The 18,559-nt window shown below is 40.5% G+C and overlaps 1 protein-coding gene and 2 pseudogenes across 1 annotated transcript in view; 1 reads left to right on the plus strand and 2 right to left on the minus strand.

The window, feature by feature from the left end:
• Positions 1-1,856: 1,856 nt before the first annotated feature.
• LOC124524203 (syntaxin-18-like) lies at positions 1,857-4,342 on the plus strand (annotated as a pseudogene).
• A 3,505-nt stretch (positions 4,343-7,847) lies between these two features.
• Positions 7,848-18,559, minus strand: part of SLC35D2 (solute carrier family 35 member D2) — a 64,000-nt gene continuing 53,288 nt past the window's right edge. The window contains exons 10-12 of the mRNA XM_047103120.1: positions 10,750-10,828; positions 9,171-9,253; positions 7,848-8,539 (exon numbers count right to left, since the gene is read on the minus strand). Coding sequence (XP_046959076.1) covers positions 8,437-8,539; positions 9,171-9,253; positions 10,750-10,828 — 265 coding nt within the window. The 3' untranslated portion in view covers positions 7,848-8,436. The remainder of the gene's footprint in view (positions 8,540-9,170; positions 9,254-10,749; positions 10,829-18,559) is intronic.
• Positions 14,076-14,727, minus strand: LOC124529277 (60S ribosomal protein L35a-like; annotated as a pseudogene).

Below are 18,559 nucleotides of genomic sequence, written 5' to 3' on the forward strand. Positions count from 1 at the left end.
TCTACCTCTCTCTCTGCCCCTCCCCTGCTTGCACTCTGTCTCTCTCTCTCTCTCAAAAATAAATAAACATTAAAAATATATTTTTTTAAATAAACAAAGCAGCTTAGTGGTTGTCTAGGGCTAGAGCTATGATTAGAAATTGACTGGAAATGGGATGAAGGCTCTTTCTGGGGTGATGATGGATACATTCTCAAATTATTTGGTGATGGGTGCACAGCTCTATATATTGACCAACAAATCAGTAAACACTTGCAATTGGTAAATTTTTTGGTATTTAAATAATACCTCAATAAATCTGTGTTTTAACATTGACAGAGCTAGGGTGTAAATCCAGGCCATCTGATTCCAGAAGCCACCCTCACACAACTAGTGCCTTCCTATACAACCATAACAAGAGAAAAATATCGCAGTTGGAAAATGCAAGTCATCTAGATGTCAGCAATTTCCTCAATTGGTTTCCTAAATAAAATGCACGGTACTGGACCATTCCATTCAAAACTACATACATGGTAACACTATCCGCTCCCTGCTCTTCAAGCCAATACCATGCCAATACCTCAAGTCTGAGACAGGAATGCATGAACAACTCAGTCTAGAAGAGTTGCCCAAAAGGGAAGTCCCCAATCCCCTGGGGAGTTCTGAAAAAAGAAATTACCTCCCTCAAGTAATTTTCAGTATCCCTAAAAAGCCAATTGCACAATAACATTCCATCACAAAGCTGTAAGGGCTAAGAGAGAGCATAGAGTAGAGTCTACCAAACGTGGAACTTCCATTATTCTCTCCATGGAGTCAGGACACATGACTTTCCTAGCATCAGTGTGTGATAATATGCATGGAGTATTGCCAAACCAAACCTCAATGTTCAGAGTTTTACTGGGGCTTCATTACATAGACATGATTGATTGCCCATATGGCTGATGTCAGTCCCCACCCTAAACCACATTATTGGTCTTCCTGGTGTGGCCAGCCCCCATCCTAAATCATACTGTCAGACTATCCAGTATGACCCAGAGACACGAGGCAAACAATAACATTTCTATCAGGCATAATATTCCAAGGGCATAGAATTACCTAGAATCCAATGGCAAAGGCCAGACATCTTTTTGTGTAAGGTCAAAGTCTTTACTGCACAGACTGCCTCTTCTGGGCACACTGTCTGAGCCACTACTCTGAATGCTGGGCAAGGTGGTAGCCTCTGGTCTTGTCTGCTTGCCTCTCCCTACATCAAACCTCTGCCCTATGATCAAGTTGGGGCAGGGTGATTGGGAACCCAATATTCTTGGCTTCCACACCTGGGTCGATCCTCCATCCTATGGGTGAGGAGTAGTAAAGGGAGGCCCTTTCCATCTGCTGAACTCACCAGGAATTGCACCTCTTCTACTTGGAGAAGAGAAGAAACAATGGCGGCCTCCCCTCCTTGTCAGATATAGTAACCCTTCATTGGGAGCAGAGAAGAGAGGGAGCCCCATCTTCTTAGCCACACCTACCTGGGATGGAGCTTCCATCAAGCTGAGCTGAGGAAAGGGAAAGGGAGAAAGTGTCAAGGCTCAAATGCCACATTCTCAGTGTTCTTGCCAAGTTTATTGGGCTTTCTTGAATCAATGTTTCCTCATTTGCTACATGCCCTTAGGATAGTTTCCAGAGACCTTAAATGGTTGTTTTTTACAGTTTTCTCTAGTTTTGTGTGTTTCACTGAAGAGTGGGTCCACAAAGCTCCTCACACTGCTGCTCCACCTTTACATAGACCTTTAACCTTATACTCCAGGTAAGTAGTCACAGGATTTGAAGAACAAGGTTCTGTACTGTGACACAATTGAGGATCCACATTTCTGTTCTGATGTTCGAATGAGGAGGATATGGCAGTGAAGCCTAGCTGCCCTATTCCCATTGTCGGTCCCTCTCTGCTTCTCTCTCCTGCTCTCACGCTGGCCCTCCAGTTGCAGACAACTGACCACCACTGGCTGAAGGATGACCCCCTCCCACCAGCTGGCAGATACAAGGTACCTCTCCTAGGTACCTCTACACCCATTTGGACAACAAACCTCCACTGGTAGAAAGGCCAACAATGTAACAATTTCCTGAGAAAACATAATCTGGAAATTTCTCTTTCCCTCTTTGGCAGGGAATCCTTCCTTTTTCTCAGTGCCATGGACCACAGCAGTAGCTTAGGGATGGTTACAGCCTCCTCCCCTAAATAATGGCTTTAAATGCCTAGAATAAAATACATAAAATTATAAAGGAAACCAATTTCCAAAAAAAAGTTACGTTTTCTAAATATGATGTACTAAAAATATGCTTCTTTATGAACGTATTAAACATCAAGAATGAGTGGAAGGTCTGATAACTTAGAATCCTCAGCAGGGCATAAATGATTTTTCTGCAGAAACTGTAAGGTGATCTGAAAATATCTCCACTTCCACTGGTAACAAAATCAGAAATACAGCTAATACTACATTGTTTTGTCTACATTTTCAAATGAAAAATGCTACATTTTGGTTAGGGAGCATCAGGATGTATTCTTTCCCTATCCACATTCACCAGCCCCCTAAATCCTGTGAATCCCTGTCTGAGAACCACCAGTACTAAAAGTATGGCCTGGACCAATAGCCTGGGATGGTGCTTCTCAAATCACCTGGGTCAAAATGCAGATTGTTTGTGTGCACCCCGACATTCCGAATTTCTCACAAGTCCCCAGGTAACGCTGATGTTCTGGTCCAGGCTGTGGAGAAAAGGCTCAGAGGCTTATCACAGGGGGAGTAGAGGTAAGAGTCAGAAGGCACACAGACAGTACTTCCTGACCCTGACCATCTGCCAGGATGCCTTGGGGTTTCCTGGCTTCATCCCAAGGGGCATGCTTTCTTTTTTCCATGTATTTCAGTATCTTATGACAGAAAAGAAACAGAGATTCTGAACTGCTGGGCACTCTCAGCTTCATGAAAGGTGCCACGGAGCAGCAAGTACCGGTCACCTAGGCTGTTGACCCTCACCAAGTCCCAGCACCCAAAATTGATGCACGAGCACACGCATCCATTCACAGAAAGCAACAATGATTCACAAGGCCAAGTCACCAAGACTTTCAAGTTGAAGTGGTCTTCCACCTTCGTCCTCATCTGATAAATTCCTAGCCATCCTCCCAATACACCTTCTCTGTAGAGCAACACTCTCTCCAGAGTTCTTCCCCACCACAAATAGAAATAAGAACGGTAACAATAATAACCACAACAGTAACACATTTTATTGGTCACTAGGGGCCAAGTAATGCCAAAACATTCTACAGGTGTTATCTCATTGAATTCTAGAATAACCCTTAGAGGAAGTGCTGTCTTCATCTGGTGGATCGGAATGGCTGTGGGTTGAGGGGAAACAAAGGCCTGTGGCCTCTAGCTCGGTGCCTTGCATACCTGCTCTGTGCTGGCACTTACTGCACCCAGCTGGTCACCACCCATGCGCTTCTGTCCTGCATAAGCTTTTGCACACTGGCAAACTGAGAAGTTATCTTCTGGAACACATGACAGATTATATTAATGCTTACAGCCACATCACGTCTGGGTGTGAGAGGATGACACATATCAGATAGACAAGGGTGCTCAGACATTCGTGAGGATCTGCTCAGAAGCAACTCAGCAACTTAAGACACAAGCCCACAAGGAGATACGTTTCCAGCAAGCACAGGAGTGCTGTTTCAGTGTGTTGCACCACGGAGCCTGCTTGGGATTCTCTTTCTCTCTCTGCCCCTCCCCAACTGCTCTTACATGCTCTCTCAAAAATAAATAAATAAACTTAAAAAAAAAAGACTATGTAAACTTTACTCAGAACAAAGAGTCACTAGAGTTAAACGAGCAGTGATGAGAAAAGATCATGTAAGTTGGAACCAGAACCAAATACAAAGACAAGAGAATTTATGTCTTCTGAGAAAGTTTCACAGAATCCTTCAAAAGACTATGAAAAAAAAAAACCTGTCACTGAGGAATACCCAAAATAGACTCCGAACAAAGCACAACCTGAATTGAGCATGTGGGGAGATGGCAAAGGGGAAGATGAATTATCCCCAGAAGAAATACAAACGTTTGAACAAGAAAATCAATGCCTCATTGGTGAAGAGAACAGCCTGTTTGATGAACTGGGGTAAATCAAAGGAATAGTGGTTGAAATTTCGAGTCTCTAAGAGATAGTCACAGACAAGGGTTTACAACAAGAAGCCGAAACTGAAGGCATTCACCAATGGGTTACAGAAGTAACTGAGGATATCAAGGAAAGCGATGAAGAGCAGCCCTTAAGAAAAATGCTGGCTTCGAGTGTGGGTGCTCTTCTTCTGGTGATGTGCTCCTTCTCCTTGCTCTAACTTGATATGCACCCACCATAGTCTAGGCAACTGCTATGGTGGGTGCTGCCCCATTACTCCTGGCACACGGTATGCTGTCCTGGGTCTCCAACATCAGAGTGTGGCTTGTGACCAGATGTTATCCCAGAGCCACTGGGGGGAGGGAGGCTGAGATAAACATGTACTCTCAAAGAAGGTACACCAAAACCTGTGGTTTTAAGCTTATTTTGTAGCTGAAAAACAATGAACACAAATTGAAAAGAAAGGAGAAAATTAAGGGCAAATGATTGTGAAAAAAAAAGTAACTAAAGACTATGAAATTATGGACATTTGTACCTTCACTATTTTCCTGAGCGCACATAAAAATATATATAGAACACTTCTCTAAACTAGGTTCTATTCTCTAAGAAAACTCAGCTGTCCAAAACTCTAGTGCCTCTGTATTTGAGATACATTTAATATGCAGGAAAAATATTAGAAGGAAAAAGTCTAACTTAACAAATGGTGTCACTGTTATTTGCAGTACAACAGCTAGGAGTAAGCAAAATATCAAAGATATTAAGTTTATTTTCTTTGTCCCACCCAGAGTGGCTTTTACAACTTCTTTAGTAAGAAAAGAGAAGTCTGAAGATCTGGGGCATTAGGCTGCATTTCCCCTTTAACCTCCTTGAGGCTAATGAATCCCTTTTGCACCACCTCTCTGCCACCCAGCTTCCTCAGCTAATCTTAATTCCAAAGCCAGACTGAGCTCCCACCAACCCCACAGCTGGAGAATCTGGGTCTTTAAAGGTACTGTGGAAATTGCTAATTTCAACCCAGCTACGAGGGCTGCTGAGCTGCTCTGAGAGTGCCCTCTGCTGGCCATGCATGGAAGCAGGAGAAGACGCCTCCATAGGAAGGTAAAAAAAGGGTCATATAAAAAAAGGCCAAGATGGGGCGCCTGGGTGGCTCAGTCGGTTGAGCGTCTGACTTCGGCTCAGGTCACGATCTCGCGGGTCCGTGAGTTCGAGCCCCGCGTCAGGCTCTGGGCTGATGGCTCAGAGCCTGGAGCCTGCTTCCGAGTCTGTGTCTCCCTCTCTCTCTGCCCCTCCCCCGTTCATGCTCTGTCTCTCTCTGTCTTAAAAATAAATAAATGTTAAAAAAAAAAAAAAAAGGCCAAGAAAAGTACTCAGGGTGATTACAGAAGAAAAAAAAAAATTAAATAAGAACACCCAGGAGGCATCCCAACTATGAAAACAAAGGATTAATCATTTTAAGAGTAGAAAAACACAAAATCATCTTCCTTTAAGAATTCTGAGAATGAAAATAAAAAAAAAACATTTTGGAAGAAAGCAAAAACTTGCTACTTTTGGTTTTGTCACTGAAAACATGAGTTGATGTTTACAGTTGATGTTTTCAAATCTTAGCATTTTTGGCCTCTGGGTTTCAGAACTGGTGTTCATGACACAAGAAAGTGTTACAACAGCTTGGGAGCCCCAAAGGTCAGACTCTAGGAGCCTTTTAAAAGGAAAAGGGAAACAGTAAAGGACTCTTGCAACTCAACAACAACAAAACAACCCAATTCAAAAATGGGCAAAGGGTTTAAATAGATTTTTTTAGAGAGAATGCCAGTGGGAAAGGGGAAGTGGGAGAGAGAATTCCAAGCAGAGTCTGATGCAAGGCTCAATCCCAAAACCCTGGGATCATGACCTGAGCCAAAGTCAAGAGTTGGAAACTCATCTGACTGAGCCACCCAGGTGCCTCAAATAGACATTTCTCCAAAGATACAAATGGCCAACAGCAACAGAAAAAAACGTTCAATATCACTAAAAATTAGAGAAATACAAATCAAAACTCTTAGGTAGGAGATAACTACCTCACACCCATCAGAATGGCTACTACAAAATAAATAAATAATAGCAACTGTTCGACAAGACATGGAGAAATTGGAACTTTTGTGTGAATGTTGCAGCAGCTGTAGGAAACAGTAAGGGCACCTAAGCCATGGGGTTTGGAGAGCTCCAGGTTGGTAAACACATCAATGTGTAGGAGGGTGGTGCACCCAGAGAGGGCATGGATGCACCAAGCCCCTTCCCACACACCTTTTCCTACGTATCTCTTCTTTCTGGCTATTCCAGGGCTGTATCCTTTATAATAAACCCTTAAGAGAGAGTAAGGAACTTCCTCTGGGTTCTGTGAGCCATTCTAGCAAACTGTGAAACCCAAGGAAGGGGGTATGGAAACTCCTGATTCATGGCCAGTTGGTCAGAAGCACAACCTGGGACTTGGGATCAGCATCTGAAGTGGGTGGGGGCAACCTTGTGGGACTGAGCCCTTAACCTGCAGGGTCTGCGCTAGCTCCAGGTAGTTAATGTCAGAATTGAATTGTAGGACACCTAGTTGGTGTCCAGAGAATGGGAGAATTCCTTAATATGAGGTCAACACCCCACACATTTGATGCCAGGAGTGTTATGTGTACAAAGGAAAGAAATTTTAATATCCAAAAGAATGGAAATCAGGGTCTCAAAGACACATCTGTACTCCCATGTTCATAGCAGAATGATTCGTAAATAGCCAAATGTCCATTGACAGACAAATGGATAAGCAAAATGTGGTATACCCATCCATATGAAGGAATATAATTCAGCCTTAGAAAGGAATTCTAACACATGCTACAACATGGATGAACTTTGGGGACATTAGTTAGCCTAACTAAGGTAAGCCAGGCACAAAAAGACAAGTACTGTGCAATTCCACTTATATATTTAGAGTAGTCATATTCAAGAGACAGAAAGAATGGTGGTTGCCAGGGGCTATGGAGACCTATTGTTTCATGGGTACAGAGTTTCAGTTTTGCAAGATGAAAATGTTCTAGAGATTGGTTGCACAACATGATAAATATACTTAACACTACTAAATGTATACACTTAGAAATAGTTAAGATAACAAATTTTATGTTGTGCGTTTTACAATTAAAACTAAATTTTTTAAATGTTTTTTATGTTTATTCATTTTCTTTGAGAGAGAGAGACAGAGAGTGAGTGGAGGAGGGGCAGAGAGGGAGACAGAATCCGAAGCAGACTCCAGGCTCTGAGCTGTCTCAGCACAGGGCCCGATGCAGGGTTCAAACCCAGGAACTGCGAGATCGTGACCTAGGCTGAAGTCAGATGTTTAACCGACTGAGCCACCCAGGTGCCCCATCCCAGCTCATTTTTTGATGGAGATAAAAATAACACTCATCCATTCAGGGCTCCTTCCCACACACCACACATCTGGGAGGTTAGACGAGCCTGTGAAGAAATGTACCTTTGGTTAAAGTCCAAGTGATCTGAATGTCAAAGCCCCCTGAACTTAGAGAGATGGGAGAGAAATAAGAGCTACTTAAATGTTAACAGGACACATGGAGTTTGTTTTTTTTTTCCTGTTGAGTTATTTTACAAGTTTTTTCCAGCATGAGCCTTAAAAGGAAGATCACCCTTGAAGGCACAGTGAATAATTGACTTATCTTTCTGCCTATCTCCAATAATGAAACAGTATGAGACATGAGTATAAATTATTTTTTATTTTACTTTGATAACTGGGAAAAGATACCAACATATAAAATGAAATCAGAGCTAACAAATAACTTGGAGCTAACTGGCTAACTTTATTAAAATAAAGAAAAGTCTGCTTAAACTGAAAAAAAAAATGCTCTCACTGGCACTTTGCTTTGGCTGGGACCTTTAAAATTAAGGCCAACGTGCTGATGATAATCACACCATCGACCTTTCCCCTCCTCTTAGCACACAAGGTACTGGCAAACAGCAGCACAGATATTTGGATGGATCACCAACCGTTCAGTGCTCTGCCTGTGCAAGACCTTTGGAAATAATACCTTTAACCAATGGTTTACTGTGAAAGATTCACTTTCAGATGGTAAAGCTCTGCCCAAATACATATCTCAGGGCTGATGAGGGCTCGCCGTGCAGCAGCACATGAGGTAGATTCTCTCTGCATTTTGCAGACGTTCCTGTGGTGCTTTAAGCAGGGGGGTAAGTGTTGCCCATGACTAGAACATCGGGATCCACATTCCTACATGTGGGAATGCCGCTGCATGTTCCCAGTTTGCAAGCCAGGCTGCGATTCTGCCCCAAATCCTAACTCTTTAAATCCAGAGGGATGCTTTCTTCGTCCACAGATTGTTTAGGGTTTAACTGGCTGCTCAGAGTTAAAAACGAGTATCTCAAGCCCCCTGCCATGCTGAAAGGAGAAAAAAAAAGTGAGAATAAATAAATCTCATAGGTGGTACCACCAGCAATTCCTGACATCTTTATAAGTATAGCCCGCTTAATTTGAAGGGAATTTTTCTCCTCAAGTTTGTGGATTACTTGATGAGAATCACTCCTCTAGAAATCTTTTGGGGAAGAAAAAAAGTAGATCAAATCTAATACAAAACTTTGGAGAGAAACAAATACTTTATTATTGAATAAACTATGCTATTATCTTAAAACAGCACTCCATGTGTAGGACCCCAAAATGCCTTTCAAAAGTATCTCAGTCACTCCTCCCAATATCCTTAGTGGATGGTGCTCTGACAGAGCAGGACATCAGTGAGGCCCACTTCACAAGAGGAAGAAACATAATTTAGGAGACTTTTTTTGTGAGAAAGACACATGAATTAAGTTTGGATCTCAGCCCCTTGAATTTTCATTACACACGTCCCCATGATCCACGTGAAGGAGCATGTCATTAAAACAGATGAACTGAGTGATTTAAGTAAAATTATCTTAGAAACTGAAATGTCAAAACATCTTACATTCTTTCACTTATAAATCAGACTTTTTAAAACTCATATTTTACTAAAATGAGTTCATTTAGAAATCCCACTTACCAAATATTTAACCCTACAAAGTTTAACACAGAGAAAATGTAGTCTCCACCAACTAACATCCCAATGTAGGCAATGGATACATTCTGCAGAAAGAGAGAGAGGATTAGTCATTTTATTTTACTTTATTAAAGTTTATTTATTTATTTACTTACTTACTTTCTTATTTAGAGGGAGAGAGAGAGAGAGAATGTGAGCAGGGGAGGGGCAGAGAGAGGGAGGGAGAGAATCCCAAGCAGGCTCCATGCTGTCAGCACAGAGCCCACTTGGGGCTTGATCTCATGAACCACAAGATCATGACCTAAGCCAAAAATCAAGAGTTGGACACTTAACTAACCGAGCCACTCAGGTGCCTCGGATCAGTCATTTTAAAAGTGAAGAATTTAAGGGGGAAATACATGTATATGGTAAAATCTGAAACTAAATATTTTATCTTTGCTCAGAGACTTTAACTTTGCTCAGAGACTTGTAAGTACATAGGTGTTCACAGAGTATTGAATGAATAAGTAAAAAACCATTACACATGGCTTTATAAAGAAATAAGGTAAACCATGGCATAATTACAGAACACTGCATCACACACAAAAAAAGATGTGTAAGAGTTGAGTTGTCATCAGCTTTTCAGATCCCATCTCTTTACCATCATTGGGTAGTGAATTTTAATCATACTGACCCTAAACTCACACAGATCAGACATCCAGCAAATTCCAAGTAGTGCCCTGCCCTGGGTATTCTAGGAGGGTCTGGGCAGCCAACAGACAAGTCAACTGTTAAAGCAGGCAGTCTTTCTCACTCACTTTATTCATGTGAACAGAGAAACAAAGCAACTGTATGGGAGAACACAGAAAACCCATCCTCTTCTTCAGGACTGTGTGGATTCAAACGCACACACATAAAACACACCTACGCACAATCCATGAGTTTAGAACCTTATAAGTGAGCATATACCTAGATTGAAAAACAGTTCTTCAGGGGGCTTCCCTTTCTTACACATTTTTTAATGCTTATTTATTTGCTTAATTTTTGTTTGAGAGACAGAGCATGAGAAGAGGAAGGACAGAGAGAAAGGGAGACACAGAATCTGAAGCAGGCTCCAAGCTGTCAGCACAGAGCCCAAAGTGGGACTCGAACTCACAAACCACAAGATCATGACCTGAGCCAAAGTCAGTCGCTTAACTGACTGAGCCACCCAGGCGCCTCACCTGGGCTTCTCTTTCCTAGTCAGCAGGCTCTCCCAGAAAACCAAACCGTACTAACAAGGTACCAAACAAGGTATCTTGCTGAGCGCAGAAATTTGGAATTTTTCTCAGTTTTACGTCATTTTCCCAGACCATCCCCTTTCACCACCCCTAACCTTAAAGTGGTAATTTGTCTCTCCTTTTTAAATTAACAAGCCCTGCCTCTGTTTTACAGATTGGGGGATGAGAAGACCTAAGAAAGGATCACCCAGGTGCAGCTGAAAATGCCACAAGCCTCCATGCTCACTATCCCACCTGTAACAACAATAAAATCAAACTCTGCTTCTATCATGAAGACTGGATTCATGGCTGATTTCCCAATTCCCAAGGCGTCACCCCCTTACCTTGATGGCTCCAACCACTGCCGTCGTGAGGGCTGAATTGTAATAGCTGCACAAAACTGTGGAGTACATCAACAGAAACCTGGGGCAAGGAAGGAAACGCTTGGATGTGTGCCTTACTGTGCTGCGTATAATAACAGATTAAGAAGAGTCCCCATGTGACCCACCCACAAATGCTTTAAACAAATAAAAAAGAAAAACGTACAATAAAGATTTTATAGCCTACATCTAAAAACATCCCCTTTGTAACTCCAAATTGTTACAGGAAAATCGTCCAGTGGTGAATCAGCCAAACTTTCACCCTTAGGTATGCTTTTCATTCTATCTGTGCACTTCCCATTATATTTCCACGTAAAGGGGGGTAAGACTGGGAAAGTTTTTGTAATGGTCTGAAATCTTTTGTTTAACAACTATGTCACAACAGTGCTCTCTAACCTTCTGTGCATCGGAATCAGCTGGCACACTTTTAACACACAATGATGCCTGACAGAAGTTCTCCTTCCATTGATTTGAGTTGGGGCCCTTGGCTGCATGCAATATCAAAGCTCCATAGATAATTCTAATGTGCAGCAGCTGAGAACCACTGGTGTTAGAAGGGAAAATCAGGGAAGGGTCACCGGCTTTGGATGAAAAAGAATGAAATGAATGGATCCCACAGCAATGAGACAACAAAAAGAAACAAAAGACATCCAAATTGGTAAGGAAGAAGTAAAATTTTCACTATTTGCAGATGACATGATAATCTATAAATTAAACCCAAAGACTCCACCAAAAAACTGCTAGGACTGATCAACAAATTTAGTAGTATACAGGATACAAAATCAATGTATAGAAATCTGTTGCTATTCTATACACTAATGAAGCAGCAGAAAGAGAAATTACAACAACAATCCCATTTACAATCGCACCAAAAATAATAACATACCTAGGAATAAACTTAACCGAAGAGTGAAAGACCTGTCCTCTGAAAACTATAAAACACTGATGAAAGAAACTGAAGATGACACAAAGAAATGGAAAGATATTCCATGCTCCTGGATTGGAAGAACAAATATTGTTAAAATGTCTATACTACCCAAAGCAATCTACAGATTTAATGCAATCCCTATAAAAACACCAACAGCATTTTTCACAGAACTAGAACAAACAATCCTAAGATTTGTATGGAACCAGAAGAGACCCTGACTAGCCAAAGTAATCCTGAAAAAGAAAACCAAAGCTGGAGGTATCATAATTCCAGATTTTAAGTTACATTACAAAGATGTAGTCATCAAAACAGTATGGTACTGGCACAAAAATAGACACATAGATCAACAGTACAGAACAGAAAACCCAGAAATAAACCCACAATTACATGGTCAAGTAATATTCCACAAAGGAGGCAAGAATATACAACGGGAAAGACCGTCTCTTCAACTAATGAAAACTGGACAACAATGTACAAAAGAATGAAACTGAACCACTTTCTTTCACTGTACACAAAAATAAACTCAAGATGGATTAAGGACCTAAATGTGAGACCTCAAACCATAAAAATCCTAGGAGAGAGCACAGGCAGTAATTTCCTTGACACTGGTCATAGCAACATCTTTCTAATTAGGTCTCCTGAGACAAAGGAAATAAAAGCAAAAGTAAACTACTGGGATTACATCAAAATCAAAAGCTGCATGGCAAAAGATACAATCAATAAAACTAAAAGGCAATGTACTGAATGGGAGAAGATATTTTCAAATGATAGATCTGATAAAGAGTTGGTATCCAAAATTTATAAAGAATTTATTAAACTCAACACCCCCAAAATAAGTAATCCAGTAAAAAATGGGCAGAACACATAAACAAATATTTCTCCAAAGAAGACATCGAGATGGGCAACAGACAAATTAAAAGATGCTCAACATCATTGATCATCAGGGAAATGCAAATCAAAACCACAATGAGGTATCATCTCACACCTGTCAGAATGCCTAAAATCCAAAACACAGGAAACAACAAGTGTTGGTAAGGATGTGGAGAAAAGGGAATACTTGTGCACTGTTGGTGGGAATGTAGGCTGGTGTGGCCACTGTGGAAAATGTGGAGGTTCTTCATAAAGTAAAAACAGAACCACCCTATGATCTAGTAATCACACTACTATGTATTTACCCCCAAAATACAAAAGCACTAATTCAAAGGGATACATGCACCCTTATGTTTATTGCAGCATTATTTACAATAGCCGAATTATGGAAGCAGACCAAGTGTCCATCAAGAGATGAATGGATAATGGCAGTTGTAGAACGGGAGGGATGTCTAGCATATCAGGTATGATTGGTGAAAGGGAAATAGCATTGATTCTGATCATTCTTGGTCAGCTTCTTTCTTTTCTTTCTCTTTCCTTCCTTCCTTTCCTCCCTTTGTTTTTTTCCTTCTTTTCCTCCCTCCCTTCCTTCCTTCTTCCCTCCCTCCCTTCCTTCTTCCCTCCCTCTCTTTCTTTCTTTCTTTCTTTCTTTCTTTCTTTCTTTCTACAAAAATTAGGGGCGCCTATGTGGCTCAGTCAATTAAGCTTCCAACTCTTGATCTCAGTGTTGCAAATTCAAACGCTGCACTGGGCTCCACACTGGGTGTGAAGCCTACTTTAAAAAAATTAAATTTAGGGGCATCTGGGTGGCTCAGTCGGTTAAGTGTCTGACTTTGGCTCACAGTTCGTGGGTTTGAGCCCATGCTGGGGTCTGTGCTGACAGCTCAGAGCCTGAAGCCTGCTTCAGATTCTCTGTCTCCCTCTCTCTCTGCCCCTCCCCTGCTTGCTCTCTGTGTGTCTCTCCCTCAAAAATAAAAAACATTTAAAAAAATTTTTTTAATTAAAAATAAAAAAAATTACATTTAACAGTTTTGCATTACAGGCTCATGATTCATGCTTGCTCTAACGTGAAGGTTAAGGTTGTTGTAGAACTTCAAGCTCAGGGGTGCCTGAGTGGCCCAGTTGGTTAGGCGTCTGACTTTGGTTCAGGTCATGATCTCACAGTTCATGAGTTCGAGCCCCACATTGGGCTCTGTGCTGACAGCTCAGAGTCTGGAGCCTGCTTTGGATTCTGTGTCTCCCTATCTGCCCCTTCCCTGCTCACACTCTGTCTCTGTCTCTCAAAAATGAATAAACATTAAAAAAAAAAGAACTTCAAGGGGCGCCTGGGTGGCGCAGTTGGTTAAGCGTCCGACTTCAGCCAGGTCACGATCTCACGGTCCGTGAGTTCGAGCCCCGCGTCAGGCTCTGGGCTGATGGCTCAGAGCCTGGAGCCTGTTTCCGATCCTGTGTCTCCCTCTCTCTGCCCCTCCCCCGTTCATGCTGTGTCTCTCTCTGTCCCAAAAATAAATAAACGTTGAAAAAAAAAAATTTAAAAAAAAAAGAACTTCAAGCTCAGTAATTTTGAACACTGAAATGTTCATCTGGGATGTAATAGCAATATTCAGTACTGACCATCACTGTTAAAACAATTTTTAGCTTTCCTCAAGTTAGTTATATTGTAGGAGTGTGCCTAAGCAGCAAGTGTGTGTAGGTTAAAACAGTTACACTTATGTTAAATGATGTTTTTTTTTTCTTTCTACACCTTTATTTACTTTTCAGTTAGTTTAAATCCTTGAGGGATACAGCATTACATGGATTCTGTGGCCAATGGCTTTAGCAGAAAGGTTGCTTTGGAATTTGGCACAAACCATGCCACTGTTTCCATGAGCACAAGTTACCTTTCCCCAGATTACTCTGGTTTTATTTGGTTTGCCTTCAGGAGTCACTGTGTTGTTCTTTGCTTTGTACACATAAGCATATCTCTTGCCTAAAGAGAATTCAGTTTCATCTCAAGCATAAAGACCTTCAATTTGAAGAAAAGCTGTGTGCTCCCTTTGGTTCTGGAGACCCTGCTTACAGCCAGCAAAAATGGCTTTGGACCACAGCCTTCCAGATATATTTGTCATTTCAGGAGTCCTGTTCCCAGCAGGCCTCCACAGGTTCCAAGATGGCAGAAAGAGCTAAATGTTGCTCTTATAGCACAATACTCTGAAAGCTTTGGATACATGTTGAGAAATACACTTTTCTGCCAGACTGAAATGTAGGAGCTGTGTCTATGATTCAGAGTGAAAACACCTGGCATGTTTGTTAATTCTAACTGTTTGGTTTAATATCCTATAAGGCATGTAAGTGTACACTTGTATTTTTTTTAAGATCTGGTACAATTTTGAAATTTAATACCAATACTTTAGGAGATTGGTCATGTTATTTGTATGAGATGCTGAGGCTTTGATTTAAAACTTTCCTTGTATTGTGATTTCCATTAGATGTACTGTGCTAAGTGAAATTTATTAAATAAATCTTTCTTTTAAAAACTGGGAAAAAAGAGATGAATGGATAAAGAAGATGTGCTATATACACACATAAATGGAATATTATTCCCCCATAAAAAAGAAAAATAATGAAATCTTACCATTTGCAATGACATAGATGGAGCTAGAGAGTATTATGCTAAGAGAAATAAGTCAGTCACAGAAAAATAAATACCATATGATTTCACTCGTATGTGGAATTTAAAGAACAAAACAAGTTGAGCACAGGAAAAAGAGAGAGAGACCAAGAAACAGACACTTAACCACAGAGGCCAAACTGATGGTTGCCACAGGGAAGGTGGGTGGGGGGGATGTGTGAAATAGGTGATGGGGACTAAAGAGTGCATGAGAAAAAGAGAGAGAGAGAGAGAAATTAGTGAATTCCATATGTCAGTGATAATCCTGTACCCTATGACCAAAGTTAACTCACCAGACATTCAATGTTGAGTACTATATTGAAAAGAAAATGACTACAGAACTGTAATCAAGAACCACACAAAAAGCATATATGTACAGGAAAGAATCCAATCAGAAGAAATATGTTCATTTCACTCAAGAAGTGAAGACAATTAGCTGAGGCGTAAGTGGGGTGCAAATTCCATCCACCCAAAAAGAGGGATCATAAGATGTGTTTGATTTTAAAGCTAAATCCCAGTTAGGAGGCATAAGCCTGGACTCCCAGTGACAGAGCAGAGGGAATCAGACTCCAGAAAGGGCTCAGCCTGTGTCCCTGTGTCTTAGGGAGTATCTTCCTACCAGAATTTAGTGCCCAGCCCAGGGTCCAGGTGAGAATCTCCAAACTGTTAATAACAGAATCCGGATCACAAATCTTCAACACAGTAACTGCATTTGGCCTGAGTATGTTTCTTAATAGGGATAGTAGAGAAAAATATTAGAGATAAAGTACACCAGGCTTTCATGTTAAGGAATAAACTCAATTACAAACTTAAATTCTGTAATCTTCAGAATACCATGTCTCTGTTATTAAGCTAATTACCACAATTTGACAAGTTAGAGGACCCAACATCTTGGCCTCTGTGGTTTGAAACTGAAATTTGCAATTGGGATTACACTTGCAATTTTCATTTGAAAGAAGTAAGAATCTGAGTCCATCTGAACACAGTATCTGATGTTTAAAAGAAGCTGATTTACCACATTTCTAAGTTTGGTTTATTAGATTTCAAAGAGTTGCTTAGGTGTGTTAAGCAACCTGGCTCATAAGCTTTGCTAGGGCTTTATTAGGGCTTAGAATAGCTGGAGAAAAATCAGATGAATTGTATTTGTAAATGCAGTTTAAAATGCTTAATTTTTTTTGGTAAATGAGACCAATGTACACTAAATTGTTTAGGAGGTTTTAATCAGCTAAACTTGAGTTAATAAACCATTAATAAATAATGAAAGTAAATGCTATGTCAATACAAAAATTAGTAACTTTATAAAGAGAGCAACAGTATTCATAAACTGAATTTAAAGGCTTAAAAAAATCTAAGTTTTTTATGTTTATAATTTTCATAAATTCAACATTAATTCATAGCCCCAGGAACTATAAATAATCCTATTCATGCATAAAATAAAAAGATTAAAAAACTCAATATGATGTTACTGAGTGCCTACTCTGCTAGGTCCAGATAGTAAGAGTACATAACCCACAGCATCTGCCCTGGAGGAGGTGAGTCTAATAAAATACCAGAGATTATAGCACAGAGAAGGGGTCTCACCCAACTTACCGGATACAGAAAAGTTTCCTGCAGGCTTCCTAAATTAGTACAGGCTTAAACCCAAAGCAGTCATAGTTTTTACTTTTATTTTTATTTAAAAATTCCTACCCCAGGGTTCTAATCATGCAACGTTTTCTCCATCCTAATTTTAGTGAAAACACCTCCACTTACATTCAGAATTGGAGAATACCTTAGATATAAGATCTCAGTATCCATGAGTGTGGACAACTAGAGCACAAACTCATCAGCTGGGCAGAGCACAGAAGGAGCTCCCCTCTCCAAGGTCTGGAGGAGTCTGAATTAGCCAATGTCCTAAGTAAAAGATGGCCTCTAGACCAAAAGGCTGCACTTCTCAGTATCACCACCAGGTGTCCCCAGAGGGAAGATAAATAGATACACATAGATAGATATATAGACATGGATGTATATATATAGATATATCCATAAGGATCAAAGTAGTGTATTACAATTTTCTTTCTAAGAAACAACCTTTCTATATGCAAATGTGCACCCTATATAGTCCTTTGGCTAAGAACAAGGTTCTAAACTAAAAGAACTTCTATTAACTCAGTACAAAAGAAACCATACCACTTTTAACACTAAAAATGTCAACCTCCACTTGACAGTAGTTTTGCTTTTAGCATCCGTGGATTAACAAAATGCAGATATTTAAAGGCATTGCTGAATTAGCAGCTTCTTGCCATTCTGTATTTTTTAGATCAGATATCATCTATGTACATTTGAAAAATAATAGCACATATATATGATACACATTCAGACAACAGATGCCAACAGTATATTTGAGCTTATAGGTCTCCAAGAGATGGAGGTGCTCACATGGAAACCCTGGAGCAGAACTCCTGCTCCAAGGTTCTTACCATTTCTGAAAATGACACAAAAAAATAACTGATTTACCCAAAATTGTATGGCAAACCGGCAGCAGTCACAAATAGAACACAAATGACCTCGTTTACAACTTGTGCTGGTTATCATTCCATGAATGAGCATATACATAAATTCAACACAAATGTTCAAATAATAATGGGCCACTTTTACAGTCCTTTCACAAACCACAGTGGTACCCTAGCACATTACTCTAATTCCAGATTTCAAAGAATTTCAAGTAATATCATCTCACCCATCTCTAGTAAGAACACACTCCTACCCAAGCTCTCAGTGGTGTGCCAGGGATGCCAAAATCGTGGGATAACTATGGTCCATCCTCCCAAAGCACCAATCTTACACTAAGATTTGATTTGTTGAGAATGTGGGAACATCTGCAGTCTTTAAAGTGCCGTTGCTCCTATGCCCCAGCTATCTGCAGGGTCCTGTTTTCTCTTATCTGTTACATCTTGGTGGGAGAAGTGAAGGTTCAAAGAATAAAACATTTTTTTATCCTGTGATTAGAAAATATTTGACACTTCTGTGTTTTCATTAAGGAATATATTACTGCTTCAGTGGGATCAAAAGATCTGCTACTGGGGCAGAAAGAGACTAGAATAATCACCTCCAAGGCCCAAGGGCTGGGCCAGCCACTGGTATGAATGAACTGGAGCCTGTAATTTTTCAGCAATATTAAAAAGACTTGCAGAGTGAGCTTTTTAAAATCTAGTTTGTCAACTTAAATTTCAGCCTATATTTTACTTTTGCCTGCATTAAATTATCTTAGGTCCCACAATCCAGTTTACCTTCCTGACATAATTAAACTCAATCATATGTTTTATTTACAAACTCCTTATTACAAA

The sequence above is a fragment of the Lynx rufus genome, unplaced genomic scaffold (genome assembly GCF_022079265.1).
Source record: "Lynx rufus isolate CCGP_SWC_20201006 ecotype Redwood Valley unplaced genomic scaffold, mLynRuf1.p SCAF_10, whole genome shotgun sequence".
Classification (NCBI taxonomy): domain Eukaryota; kingdom Metazoa; phylum Chordata; class Mammalia; order Carnivora; family Felidae; genus Lynx; species Lynx rufus.